The sequence below is a fragment of the Neolamprologus brichardi genome, chromosome 22 (genome assembly GCF_056152115.1).
Source record: "Neolamprologus brichardi isolate AB-2024 chromosome 22, ASM5615211v1, whole genome shotgun sequence".
Classification (NCBI taxonomy): domain Eukaryota; kingdom Metazoa; phylum Chordata; class Actinopteri; order Cichliformes; family Cichlidae; genus Neolamprologus; species Neolamprologus brichardi.
Window position 1 is genome coordinate 14,607,574 of NC_142124.1, and position 14,765 is coordinate 14,622,338.

The 14,765-nt window shown below is 39.5% G+C and overlaps 1 protein-coding gene across 2 annotated transcripts; it reads right to left on the reverse strand.

The window, feature by feature from the left end:
- Window positions 1-566: 566 nt before the first annotated feature.
- On the reverse strand, window positions 567-14,667 carry zgc:63863 (TBC1 domain family member 20). Of its 2 annotated transcripts, XM_006787930.3 has the most exons (11): window positions 14,614-14,655; window positions 14,439-14,524; window positions 13,638-13,692; window positions 11,587-11,717; window positions 11,382-11,462; window positions 10,861-11,047; window positions 10,671-10,772; window positions 8,007-8,148; window positions 7,067-7,251; window positions 6,117-6,226; window positions 567-4,893 (listed from the first exon to the last, which is right to left on the reverse strand). In XM_006787930.3, the coding sequence occupies exons 2-11, from the start codon at window positions 14,506-14,508 to the stop codon at window positions 4,727-4,729; spliced, it is 1,230 nt and encodes a 409-aa protein (XP_006787993.1). In that variant the 5' UTR covers window positions 14,509-14,524; window positions 14,614-14,655; the 3' UTR covers window positions 567-4,726. The 2 variants fall into 2 exon arrangements, with proteins under 2 accessions (XP_006787993.1, XP_087691114.1); XM_087834988.1 differs by having other exon boundaries at window positions 14,439-14,667.
- Between the last annotated feature and the right edge of the window lie 98 nt (window positions 14,668-14,765).

The following is a 14,765-nucleotide window of genomic DNA, read 5'->3' on the forward strand; positions in this document are numbered from 1 at the left end:
CACTGCTTTTTCATTGACCAGGATGAACAAGATTGGAAATGATCTGCTGTAGTGAGGCCTAAAAAGGAGAAGAATCATACAATTCAGGGATGCTGCTGGCTTAAAGCCTTTCCTAGCTGTCACAGCGCGAGAAGGTTGGTACACCCTGGACAAGTTGCCATCTATTGCAGAGCTAACATGGATATAGACAATCATCAACACTCTCATTGACCTACGGCCAATTTAGAATCAGCAGTTAACCTAATGTGCATGTCTTTGGACTGTGGGAGGAATCCAGGAATCCAATGCCGCCAACTCCACCCTCTGGTCAAAATACCACAACGTCTGGTTCTTTAAAAACACAATGGCAACACCACAAACCAGTGGTGTAACCAGTGAATAATGTGTGTTTAAAAACAAATCATGCAATTACAGATTTGCAGAGAAATTGACAAAACTGAGTACACTTAGCACATCAATTAAAAATACTAGTACAAAAATCTGAGATACAGTTCCCCTCCCTGCAAATGTGCAAGTAACACTACTCCAACAATATGTTCACAGAAATTCAGAAAGTAATTGAACTTCTTTATTTTGTTCATAGCAATGTCACAATCTTATGCAATGACCAAGAGCTTTTCAGAAAGACAGTAACAATAGCAACAAAGTGCTCCTCGTTCTCTGTAAACTCTGACAAACGCCTGATAGAAGTTTTTTGTCACTTTCTTCCAGAGCACGAATAAACTTTCACTTTGGTGCTCTAAATATTTTATCTTTGTCATTTATTCACTGCTCTGCTCTATTTATATGTGAACCACAGATCAGTACAAAGTAAACGAATTGTTCAAAGATAGTTTGCAACAATCATCAGAAATGTGCATTAAAATGCTCATGAACTCTATGTGTTAACATACAGCTAAAGCATCTTTTTCAGGACATTTGCAGACCTCGGAGAGAGAAGCGAACAGTCATAAATTCACTGGAAGCTTAAAGTTTGTTTTTTTTTTTTTTTATAACAAGACACTTAATTCATAATCTGGCATGGAAAAGAGTTTCTTGATTTTTCTGTTATTTTTCTGTTGCCGAGGTGTTTGTCCTGCATTGATTTTCACTTGTTTTCATAATCAACATAGAAACTAATCATATCTGGCCAGATTGGTTCTTGGAATGAACTTTCAGAGGGATTTTGTTTAGCTACTACTAGGTGGAGTGAAAAACAGCTTCAAAATGCATGCAGGTCTCAGTTGTGATCTCAAGGGAAATGCAAGAAAAACAAGACACTGCAACTGAAAAGCAATAAAATAAAAGGCAAATAAATAAATAAATAAAATTGTGAACTGTTCAAGAAAGCTGATCAATAAAGTAAGTGTATGCACTACATGAAATTAATTTACTGCGAGGGTTCTATTTTCTGTTTGCTTCTCTTGAAATGAAAGTATTTAATGGTGTTTATTTATGAATTTAAATGAGCCTGAAACCTCCTTCGTCTTTCTTTTGACTGATCTCACTCAGACCCAGAAACAGGCTTCAATCATTTTTTAAGGCATGTGCCAAACTGAGACTGGGCAGGTGTTGGTGTGGGTGTTTTTGAAGTTTAACATGATTGCAAGGAAAAAAAAAAAAAAAAAAAAAAGACAAGGAGAAAGTATCTTAGCACGCCAAAAGCCAGGGGCAAGAATTAAATCCTCATTAGGATCTGGCAGCACTACCACTCACCTTGTGTGTTCATGTGTGTATGTGTGTTTACATGGCACAAAATAGAACCACACAGTAACGTCAAACACAATCGTCAAAGTGTTTTTCTCAGCATATTAAAACCAAGCAGCACTTTATGAATAAGCAAAAAACAAAAAATATTTTCTGAATACAACTGATTTATATAAATCATGTGTCAAAGCATCATAGACACACAGCTACACACAACCACTTTAAAAGTACAGCCAGTGGTAACAGACATTACTGCATTTAGGTCAACAGTAAATGTTCCTTTTCTATATATTACTCTGAAAAGTATAAAGTTACACTATATGGACTAAAGTATTGAACCACACGTCTAAATTTTTTAATTCAAGATGTTTTCAGCCGCATTGGGTATAACAGCGAGCACCTAGCCATGCAGACTGCCTTTGCAAACATTTGTGAAAAAATGCACTGCTCAACAAAAGCTCACTGAATTAGATGGAGGCCTGCAATATTTCTCGATTTCCTGGCATGGTTCAGGCTTTACAGGGTTAACCTCGGCAGAAAAATGCACCGGGAGCTTCACCTCATGGGTTTTTAAGGATGAGCAGCTCCTGTGGGTGTAAAGTATAGCTGGCAGTCTACTTAAGTCCATATGGTGTATTTCTCTATGTGAACACAGAGAGCACTCTCATTTCTGTCCAAGCACGGTGACTTCCTATGGTGCCTCGGTGAACACTTCTAACCTTCAATGAATTACAACTTGTAGAAACGAATTAAGCAAACAACATGTTTTGTGTGAGTTCCAGAGGTGCAGGTGGGCAGATTTCAGATGGAGCCAGAAATCGATCTCGTTTCCAGTCTTCATGCTAAGCTGCCTACAGTTGTCCAAAGAAGTATCTTCATCAAACTCTCAGCGAGGAAGCAAAATGTCAGTTCATTCCTTTCACTCCTAAACTGACTCATGATAACTGACACAAAGCAGCTTTTAAATCTAAGTCACTATGACCTGCACAGATATAAATCCAAACTGCTGTAAACCGCAAACCCTTATTAACCATTTAAGCCATTCCTCTTATTTGGTTATATTAAACACATATTCATACAACCATGTCATTATTTAATATCATATCTAAATAAATAGCCAATCAGATTGTTGCTCGTAAAATAAACAATTTGACTGTTAATGAGGCACAGAGAGAAACAAAACATTAATAGATAAAAACACAGACAACCCAAACATTCTTAAAATAAACAAAACTGGCCTGCAACTAAAGCTAACATTTTCCATTTCTCGCTTTTTGCACAAGTGCACATTTAATGCATTTATACTGGACAATCAAACGTACAGCTAAGGCTATTTGAACAACCAGCACAGGATTACCGACTGACTTGCAGACCCAGTTGACAGTTTTCTCTGATTTATTCTTATATATAATGATTAACTTATTTTCACCGTGATGAATGCTTGGGGCCCAGAAGCTCTAATTTACTACAGTGAAACTGTAAACACAACTGATTGTGCACGGCTGACTTCACACGCAGAAGAAATCAACAGGGCAGACTGCACGGCGAGCTGTGCAAACATGTGATACATTCATATCTGATGACAGAGGAAGCAGCGGGGATAGGCTGGGTGGTTGGGGAGTGTTGTGACTTCAGCGAAGCAGAGTTAACCGAAGCTTCGGTACATGCTTGTAAAAGCTGAGTAATTATTCATGATTTAGGTCTAACAGAGAGCATGCATCGCTGTTTGGAAGGAAACCCCTCACACACCCACGCGTGTACCTCAGGTGGAAACGGCCTCTATTATTAATATTCGCTTTTCAGGTTATGAAACTCTGTGATTAGCTTTGGCATTAACAGCATCTAAGTATGTGTGATGTTATTCGGGGAGATGCAACGACTTCCACTAACACAAACAAATATATTTAAATAAAAATCTTTGAGTTACAGAAATTGTTCAAATTGTCCACTGATTAAAGCTAAACAGTCATTTTTAAGCTGCAGAAAGCAAAAGATGAAGATGAGGTACTTTTGCTCTAGTGATGGCTGTTCGGGGTGGATGTCAGCGCAAACCTGCTAAATATTTTAGGAATGTAAAAGTACTGGTTTCTTCCCCATATTCACTCAGCGCGGTAGGCAGCAAGCAGCAGCAAAGCTGCAACTGAAAACATAAAAAACTGTTTCAATACCTCCTGCTAAATGATTTTCCAAAAAGTATTACTGCTTGCATAAAGCGACCCTTGTTACTGAGTGCAACGTTCATATTTTGATAGCGCAAAAGCTCATTTGGTGTGTCACGCTCTACTGTGAATTTAACTGGCTGCCACCTGGAGTAAAGCAATTAATACAAGGCTCACAAGCAAAATCTCCACCTCCATCGCTCCATCTTTCTCTTTCACTTCCCTTCTTTGCTAGTAACTAGAAGCTTTTAGCAGAAAACGCTGCTCTTTAATAATTTGTACTCATGTGTCACTGTGCTGGCTTTGGGCACTTTTGGCTCTCAGATATTGCTGCTGATCTAAAAAGCAACTTTAACAGAAATACACAAACCGGGCAGGACGAACTAAAAACAAGTATCAGCAAAATAATCAGCTGACAAGAAATAGATAGCAGCTAGCCTGAAACAGCAAAAATGTGTTAGTGTTTCACGTGCACGGACGGATCCTTATGTAAAGGGCCGCTGACAGGGGGACATGCATAATCCCCTCCTATATAAGAGCAAGTCACCCAGACTGTAAGAGCCACAAAATGACAACTAACCCTTTTGCGTTGCACCCCTTTGTGACCTTCATCTCTTTGTCACCGGTTTGGCTTTCTACTTCAGTTGTCCTGCTCACACACACACACACACACGTGTACAAGAATCCTGAGGCTGAATTATAGAAAACAAGCAGCATGCTTGTTCAACGTGGTTTAGTGGCAACAACCTGTTTGGCACCAATATTGTTCCTCCTCATTTTTTTCACCATCTCAAGATAAGCTTCAAGTTTTTAAAAATGTGCACCTATACTGCATGTGTCAGTGTTCTTGCTGAATAGTCTGTATTCCCACCACCGCCACGTCAGAACAGTTGAAGTAATGCCTCAGGTCCCCAGTCCATGGCGGTCTGAGCCACAGCGAACACGGCTGCCCCGAGTGTCGCGGACAGCCCCCACACTGCCATCTTCACCATCCTGTTTCCCCTCCTCCAGAGCTGGCCTTGGTCCCCGGGCAACGCAGCTTCCAGGCCTGCGTGTCAGGAGGTTGCGAGCATAGAATAAGGAGGAGCACAAAAACTGCAATATTTAGGTTTTGAAATTTCGAAAGGAGCTGCTTCAGTCTTATGATTATTTTGGATGCTGTAGTTTGACTTTTTTTTTTTTTACTACTATTTTAAATATTAGGTTCACCCTTCAGCACTAACAAACAGACTACATCTTCTAAAAATGTCCATGGAGTTAAATCAACACAAATCAAAAAACACTTTAAGCGAAAATTGAATTTTTTAAGGCTTCGTGGAGGTTTCCTGCCAGGCTGCATTAAGAGCGCATTATTTAACATTTAAACACAGACCTTGTGTGTGGAATTTTAAACTTCATGCAGTGTTAAGCCAGTGTTAATAAACAGACTGACTTCTGACCTTTTTTTTTGCCTTTTCCATCACTTCCAGTGTGTCTATCCATCGTTTTTGTTGAATCCTTTGTGGCTGCAATTTGAATCAATTAAAAACGGCAAATACTAAAGAAAGGCACCCCCCCCCCCCCCCCAAGATTTCAAACACATGGTATATCTTTGATCAATGAAATTAGCTAAAATTGGACTTGAGTTACAATAGTGTTGTAAAACCACTGCTTACAAGGTGAAGGACGATTTTTCATAGTTAATGAGAAGCAGAGAAGAAGGAGGTTCTATAGATCGGCCCTCTGTGTGTCCGTTATGCATTTCATCTCACTTGTAATTGAATTTTGATGAAACTATGGGGAATTGTGTAAATAAGCTTTAATATTACTCTGCTTAGTCTGAGGGGAATGATACAACATGTTTGTGATTGCGTGTTCATCTTATACAAGCTGCTAAAAACCTACGGGAATAATGCATCTTTTTGTTCTGTTCTGCCATATTCAAATTTGCACTTGATTGGTCTGATGGGGGTGCTACAGTATTTGTTTACTTGTTATTGATTGGCCCAAAGGGAGGTGCAGAGATTGTGGGCGATGGCATATTTGCTGTTGCCTTGTTTTGAAGAATTGTGTTTACATGAGGTGGAAAAAACAAATGTAACAAACTGACGATCCAACATCCAACAAATTTTCTTCATACAGTTCCACAGTTGATAATAATAATAATAATAATAATAATATTTTGCCAACTTCAAAGAATTTACTTTTACCATAACCATCTACATGTCTCTACTCTGTATGTGTGAAGACCTCCTTCGGAGTCAGTAATAAGATTACAGAGGCTATTTTTACCGTGTCTGGAGGTGGTGGAGCCCTGGGCCTTTGTGAGACGCTGGAGAACAGAGTCCGGCCTCTGGTGGAAGGTGGAGAGCTGAAATGCCTGGAAGGTGCTGATGGACCGGCTAAAGAAAGCAGAGGAAGAGAAGTAAAGTAGAGGGAGATTTAGTTAGTGATGGAGAACAGAGGCAGGTCTAAGGTGAAGCATGGATAACTGGAATGATGTGGAAAAGATGGACTGATGAATAAAGTGATGGATAAAGACAGGCGAGGAAGTGAGTGGTAGACAATTTCAGAGAACTGCTAACTCAATATCTCATGTGTATAGGAAGCTCAGAGGGTAATGTATGGTGAGACATCAGTATCTTTCAGTGTGTCAGTCAAGGCCTTGTGTCACTTCATGCCCTAAACAATGACTGTATGAGCCACACTGAAGGACACTGACAGGCAGAAAGCGACTGATGGCTGAGGATACACAGTGAAAAGGAGACTGTTATCATGCCTCTAAGGCTACCCCCTAAAAAGTTTAAAAATGTGAAAAATGTTCACATAGAACCTCTCACTCACACACACACACACACACACACACACACTAAATGTCCTGTGTGTGTTAGCAGCACCACCGAGCCAGTCACGATGTGCTTATAGAGCATCAACTCTCAGTTGATGAAGGAATGACATTACATTACATGCTTTTTCTGCATTTATTAAATATTCAATTAAATTCTATTTTATTTACAAAGCACCAAATCACAACAACAGTTACTTCAAGGGGCTTTACCATATTGTAAGGTAGAGACTCCAAAATAATACAGAGTTTAGATGACCAAGCACTTGGCGACAGTGGGAAGGAAAAACTCCCTTTACACAGGAAGAAACCTCCTGCAGAACCTGGCTTAGGGAGGAGTGGGTTGAGGGGATAGTAATGCCCAATTAACAACTTTATTAAACTGGCGTGCCCTCACCTCTTGCGAGACTGCAGTGCTGCCCGCTTGGCCAGTAATGATGGAGGGTACTTCTCGAACAGGTCCTGTGCCTGGCCAATCAGAAGCTCGTATGGGAGATCCTGGGGGATACGAGAGAGGAGGTGGTGGACCATGGCCATGTCACACTCTGTCTGCTTCACCTCCTTTTCTCTGTGCAACACAATCTGAGGAGAAGAGGAGCAAAGCACCAGTTAAAACTTTTAACCCTAAAGCAGATCACTCTGGGTAACATTTGAGTACTAGACTGCATATATAGTACATTAGCTTGCGTTGTTTGTGAGGCACAGTAAGTGCACTGCAGACAGATAAGCAGATGAAGAGTTAAAGCCCCATGCTGTGCGCTGTACTCTGCCTGGGAGGAAACATGAACTACATTCTGCTTTGTTGTTTCACACACTTCAAACAGAGCTCTCCCTCTGCCCAGCCCCTCTAAACACACTCACACATACACACACATAAAAACATCCTCAAGTGCAAACAAGAAGCCACTAATCAAAATGCACAGACTCTACAGTTAAATAACACAAAGGAACAAAGGACTTGTGTACACTCTCGACATAACATACTTCAGCAGACAGAAACAATCCAGCTGGAAGTAACACGCATGTATGGCATGCAGCAGTTAGTGTGGAGGAGCAGATGAAAAAAGTCAAAATGTTTTCCCTTTGTAATCTGTTTCCGTGTCCTTCCTACTAAAGCTCTCACATCAGTCAGCTCTCTCTGCTCATTCTTTTTCCCTTTCCTCTTTAATCCCTCCCTCTGTACCCCTCTTTCTCATCTGCTCATTAGGAAGTATCTAATTAACTAGTCTGATGACTTCACAGTACTCTGCCTCACTCTGTGTGCGTGTGTGTGTGTCAACATGTATTCACGTGTTCTGGATTACTGACAAAACAACCTCATTGGCTCTCGCCCATACCGTAGCAGCAAGGTAGATGGGCATCAGGGGATGTGAGGCCAGGAAGAAGTCGTACAGTCTCAGGGTATGCTTGAACTCTGAGAGAACATGGCCGTACCATGTGATGAGCCAGGAAAGTGCAAAGATGGTTCCAACCTCCGCTCTGAAGACCAAAGGCACATTTCATCATGTTACCTTATTTTAACATTTCATTTGATTGTTTTTTTTGTAACCCTGTTTATACATATATCTACGTTCATATTTGCCCTGTTTGATCCTTTCTGAACTATTTTGTATTTATTTATTTATTCTCGGACTTCTCTAAACTGGTTTTGTATCATTCACATTTCAAAATAATCCCCATTTATTTACACTGGGTCTTAGTGCAGCAGATGGGTGGGGCTGCTGTGCTCACACCCATAGCCTGTGCCTAAGATGACCACATTAAAGATATTTTAATACAAATCCAAGAACAGAAACATTTCTGAAACCATAACAGTATATACTGTACAGTGTTGCCTCTGTACACCACCACAGCAGATTTTGATTAAAATAGCTAATATGTGATTGATGTTCACACTTTTAGCTGTAATTCAAGAAGTCTTACAGAAAAGTATTTCATCAACTATTTAGACATTGCAGGCATTTTTATAGATCAGAGGCTCAAACGCAACCTGAGAAACTAACATTTTACAAACGGGGACTGAAAGAACATCATCAAATATCCCTGTACTGTTAGACATTGATTTTATTCCACTTTCTCTGTCTTGAGAAACTCGTCAGTTGCTTTTGCAGTTTCCTTTGGACTCTGAAGTAGCATCCATATTTGGCTGAATCTGAGCAGATAATATAGCCCTGTATACTTCAGAATTTATCCTGCTACTTCTAGCAGCAGTCACATCATCAATAAACACTAGTGACCTGGTTCCACTGGCATTCATACATGCCAATGTCATAACATTGCCTCCACATGTTTGACAGATGATGAGGTCTGCTTTGGATCATGGGTTGTTTCTTTCCTCCTCCATACTCTTCTCTTCCATAATTCTGATATGAGTTCATCTTGGTTTCCTTTTTTTCCGGAGCTCTTTTAGATGTTTTCTGGCAAAGTCTAATCTGGCCTTTCTGTTCTTAAGTGTAAGCAGTGGTTTGGATGTTTCGTTGACAATGACACACCTACCTCCTGGAGAATGTTCTTGACTTGGTTAGATATTGTGAAGGGTATTTTTTGTTTTTGTATTTTTAAACCAAGGAAAGAATTTGTAAAAATCAAGTGTCTTATCTGGTCTTCCGGGCCTTTTGGTGTTGCTAACTTGGACTATGTTTTCCTTCTTTTTAAAGATGGACCAGATTGTTTTCTTGGCCACTTCTTAAGTTTTGGAAGTCAATGATGTTCTATTATCACCCAAATTTCTATGAAATAACAAGACACATTTGAACCTTTCATTGTTTGGGAAGCCAACCCCTCCCCCCTAAAAAAAATTCCTTTGACCACAATAAAGGTCAGACTTGTGTGTCTGACTCATGCCTTTAAGTCACATTTTAAACATGTGGTCAAGTATGAAAAGTGAGAACGTACAATCACTCTTTCTTAATATATGACTGCCTGTTTTAAGTGATCCAATGACACAGGACATGTGGATCAAAACCAGAAAAAAAAGAAAACCTCTGGATCTGAATTGGTCAAAAGCTATTTTCCCCCCGCTCATTGCCTTTAATACATATGTCATAATCCTGAAATCCTGAACACTTGAGATATAAAATACAGAACTGAAAGAAAAGTATGTTTTTTCAACCTCACATATATCCTGCTACTGTGCCTCAAGTAAAATAACAAATTAGAAGTTTCCGATCAATACTGGACAGGAGAACTGAGCGACAAAGAACAAATGCGTGCTAAATAAAGGGACTGACAAATGGAAAGAAGCAGGGACTGATTGATAGATAGAGGAAAGGAGCAAAGGGCAAAGATCATGTGCGATGGGTTGGGTAGGGATTGAAAATGAAGCAGGAGAAAAAGAAAAATAAAGGTGAGCAAAAGAACAAGTACAGAATAAAATAGGCAGAGATAAGAAGACAGACAAGGAGAAGAGGAAGCGCACAGCAGAAAGGGTGACTGAAACTTTGAAGTAGGGTGTTGTTTATCCTGCTGTCTTCTCCAAGTGCAATGTCTTGTTTTTTGTGCTTTTTCTGTTTATGTCAGCATGTATGCGAGACAGGTAGTTTGCAAATATGGAAGTTGCCAGTACAGTATCAATTATGAACAGGCAACAAGACAAAAAAAAACCAAAAAAACAAACTGCAGACATGCACGCATCAAAAATACTTTAAAGGGTGATTCGATTCATTGATTTGCAAACATTCCCATCCGCAGTCCTACACACATTATCTGCAGCAGCTGGCTATTTCTTGACGTCCTTTGTTTTGTGTTTTAACGAACTGCAAATTGTTCATATATCATTTTTAGGTGAATTCACTAGTGTCTCGCAAATAAAGTTAAATGTGGTATAAAACTTGGCAGGACAGACAGGCTGTTGTACCATTTGATAGCTGAACTCCAACTGCTGATGCGTTTTCAGTAATATTTTAATTCAATTGCAAATACACTAGCCGTTTCTCTCCCTGTAAGCATTATAGGTAAAAACCAACACTGTGGTGCCCTCTAGTGGTCACTACTTTTTGTACCTGATCATGAAGTTATGCAGTTCCAAATCAACCTGCTCCAAAATAGGCATCAGATAGTTTAAAATGTGTTTGGTGCTGTCCATGGTAGGATCCATGAAGTCCCTGCACAGAGAGAAGACTTGCAGAAGTTGGAAAAACATTTTAACTATACATAAAAGTATGAGAATCAGCAGGAAATAAAATATCCAACCTGAGGTGATAATTAGACAGTGTGTCCAACAAGGCGATGGCCATTCGTTCCCCAACTACCAGCAGCAGAGTGACGGCCACATCATGGTAGCCTTGGTAGTAGTGCAGCTGAGTGTTACGCTTCAAAACCTCCAGTATGATGTCGATGAGCTGCTCCTGAAGCACTGCTCTCTCCGTGGCTGGCATACCTGCAGAAGAGCAAATGAGCAGTGCATTTATGTAATCCAAAAAGAGACGCTAGAAAGGGTTTATTGTTGCAAGATTTTAAAGGCAAAATGTGCTTGCTGACTCTGTAAACAACAGTAGGGCTGTTGAATTTAAAATACAACAACACTCTCAGCTCAAAAAAGTGGGAACTCCTCCTGTGAAGATTAAACTTGGTTTATAAATTACTCACAAGATAACTCCATGTTGCTTTAAGGTCAAGGTTACAGTTTAACAAATGGCACATTGCGCTATGCTGCTATCTTTAGAGATAAAACACACCTACCTACCCACCCACACCCACACACACACACACACCTTTCGGAAAACGCTTCATCGACCTCCTGACATCAAGGACTACTTGGTTGTAGTCTTTGTGGTTCTCCCTCACATCTCGACCTACAACAAAAGAAATGTTTCCCTTATTGTTGCTAGCATTGTTTGCACTAGGAGCACTTAATTTATTACTTATTTATGCAGTTCATCAAACACTAACCACGCATTAAATTAAGTGTATACTAACCAGGTTTATGTGGTAGCTCATAGACATTTATGTTCAGTAGTTTGGGCCATACTTTTCTCCTTAGCTCATCAGTGAGCAGTCCTCCTTTACTGACTGCCGCTCTCCTCAAGGTCTCAATGTCCACTGGATCACTGTTCATTCAAAAGCCAAAATTAGACCATTTTTATATTACTTAAGGTCTGCTCATAGTATCTAAAATTTGCACCAGTTAGAAACTCCTACCTCTGATTTAAATAAACTAAGAAAACAGCTAATGCATTTTTTGTAGAATTAAAAAATTACTATGTTCAACAGGTCAGCACTATTTATATGTTAATGTAATTTAAATTAATTTCACAGGCTAAAATTTAATTGGAGTCATTTCAAGTAGTTTAATAAAAAATCTTTTAAAAATTACTGCCTGAAGTCTAGAACACATGTGCATGACCAAATATGACTTGGTCATTGAAGAGAATTCCCCCAAAATAATAATAATTCTCTCTTGAGCTGCTTTTGCAGAACCCTTTTGGAATTTCCACCGCTGTCCAATCAGTTTTGCAGAATTTGGCTGAATCTGAGTAGAATGAACCCTGCTGCTTCAATCAAGAGTCTCATTACTATAGACTAGTGCCCCGCTTTCACTGGCAGCCATACATGCCCATACCATAACATTGTAAACACTGTGTTTGACAGATAATGTGATATCCTTTGGATCATGAGTGGTTTTCTACTTCTCCATACTTAACTCCCCATCATTCTGGCACTAGTTAATCTTACTTTCATCTTTTTTCCAGAACTGTTGCCACTCTTTTAGATGTTCTCTAGCACAGTCGAATACAATTCTTGAATGAACCAGTAGTTTGGACCTTATTGTAAACCCTCTGCATTTCCATTCATGAAGGTGTCTTTTGATTGAAGACCTTAAGAATGAAACACCTACTTCACAAAGAGAGTGTTCTTGATTTGGCAAGATCTTGTTTTGGCATCATCTTGCCAAGTGAATTCACTGGCTAGTGATGAACCACATGATTTTGATCACTACTAAAGTTTCTGTGTTCGCTCTCTGATAGGTTTATTTGGGGATTATTCAGACTAATGATGGCCCCTGTCACTTTCATCAACATCAGTTTTGGACTTCAAAATTAAATTCAGATGAACAGCTCCTGACTGAACACCTCGAATGAACTCCAGATATTTTATCTGTGTAATTTGTCATGAATTAATGAGGGAGCAGGCTTTGCCTGGCCATGAAAGTGCTAATCAGTCAATTGTCCAATTACTTCTGAGCTGCTGAAAATAAGGGACTAGCTATAAAAACTGCTATAATTTTCAAGCAGTTAATGCAATATCTTTGTGAAACCCCTTGAATTACAGCTTAAAGTCAGCACTTCAATCACATCTTGATTGTTTTATTTCAGTTTTAAATTTGAAATTCACTGGGGTGATGTACAGAGGCAACATTAGAAAACAAAAATGTATCACTACCCAAAAACATGTGGACTTAACTGTATAACACATTTTAGGACACAGTTTAAGGGTATTTTTTTAAAACACTTTTTAAACTGTTCTTGAGAAATTAGTCTGGCTGCTTCTGCCTCCTCTTTATAGTAAAGTCCTTATGATTACATCATAATATTCCTGAACACACCAGAGTAATCACCACATGTGCCATCATGTTAGTATAAAAGTTATTGTCTGTTGATAAATTAGTGCCATCTAATTGTGAAATAGTGTATTGGATAAGAAGGTAGAGGGGATTTCTCCAGTGGAAATATGCCTTATGCCCTGGAGTTGTAGAACTATCTGAGGTATTTATTACCATAGAAAATATTGAAAAAAAGATCCACTTTTTAGGCTTCTAAAATGATGAAGAAGATTGTCAGGATTTTCATGTTCACTGAAGCAACTATTTTCCTGTTTTATTTCACTCCTAGAACATAATACACAAATCTGAATGTCCCATGACTGGCAGCACATAGCTCAAGAGTGTAAAATTGCTCTTCATCTGCTTAAATTTGCATGTCCAGTTTTTGTGGTGTAAGCACACTCAAGAGACACACTGTGATATTAACCTGATCAAAGCCTGATGGATCTCAGCCAGCTTCTGCTTCCTCCCACAACCTGGCTCTGCAACAAACAGGCAGAGATGAAGGTGTAAGAAAACAAAGTAAAAGCGAGTGGTATGGATGAAACAGACAGTTGTGTGAGAGCGTCCACACAGAGAGAAGAAAGTTAGGGGGGGAAGAAAAATGGATAAGGACAGAGACTCGAGGATCACGTTTAAAATCACACTATTATGGCTTTGAAGGTAAACCCAAAGATTTATACTTATTTTACTAACCTGCACAGACAAACCAGGTGTTTTTTCATTCATTTCATGCTAAAAGACATTGCCTTTTTTAAAAGTCATTTACGCAAGCAAAGCCATTAGGATCAATGATCATAAAGTTATCTAAATGCTATGCTTTAGATTGCAGCCAGTGTGAGTTAAACGCAAAACAAGTGACAACTTTGCTGGATCGCTGACCAAAAGCACCTTTTCCGTCTCCTCCCTGCCAGACTGTCAGCTGTAAATTTCCAAGCAGTCCAGTCTGCCTGACAGGCTGCCACGCAAGCAGCTGAAGTTTGCCCTTCCTTTGCTCTTGTAAACAAAGCAGCACATTTTACTTGCTGTCACTTGACTGCAGTAATATTAGATTAAATTAGAATTAGCTACATAGTCTAGTCTGGTCTAGTTTTGCTTGCCTGCACGTACAGATGTTATCGAAGCAGTCATCGTAATAAAACGGTATAACTTTAAAATAAGACGTCTTAAGCGACTGAATGCAGTATCTCTTCTTCAAAAACAAAGTCTGTAAGCTGTCATCGCGTACCTCTTGTGAAAGATCCATTCCCATTCACCACAACTCCGCCGTTCTGTTTCTTCCTCTTGAGTCTTTTCATTCCCTCTAAAAGCAGACTACGGACTCTCCGAGTTTACACCGTAACATATGTGAGTTAAAGAATTAAAAATATGTACGTAAACAGGTGAAAAAACACTGAAAATACCTGTCCTAGTGACGAAGCTTCCCTCAACAGCTGTCGCTACTTAACTCAACCGAGCAAGCGTTCTCAGCTACAATGCAATTGGTCAGAAATACCACGTGACCAAAAGGACGTATACTATTGGTTTTCCTTTCACTCGCACTGCAACCTGACTT

What these genes read in the sequence shown, in the direction of transcription:
- zgc:63863 (XM_087834988.1), bottom strand. Translation starts at nt 14,508, where the DNA reads ATGAAAAGACTCAAGAGGAAGAAACAGAACGGCGGAGTTGTGGTGAAT. An exon ending in CTGCATAACTTCATGATCAG is followed by an intron (nt 8,149 to 10,670) that starts GTACAAAAAGTA and finishes TTTGGTCTTCAG; the next exon opens with AGCGGAGGTTGGAACCATCT. An exon ending in GCACTGCAGTCTCGCAAGAG is followed by an intron (nt 6,227 to 7,066) that starts GTGAGGGCACGC and finishes TGCTTTCTTTAG; the next exon opens with CCGGTCCATCAGCACCTTCC.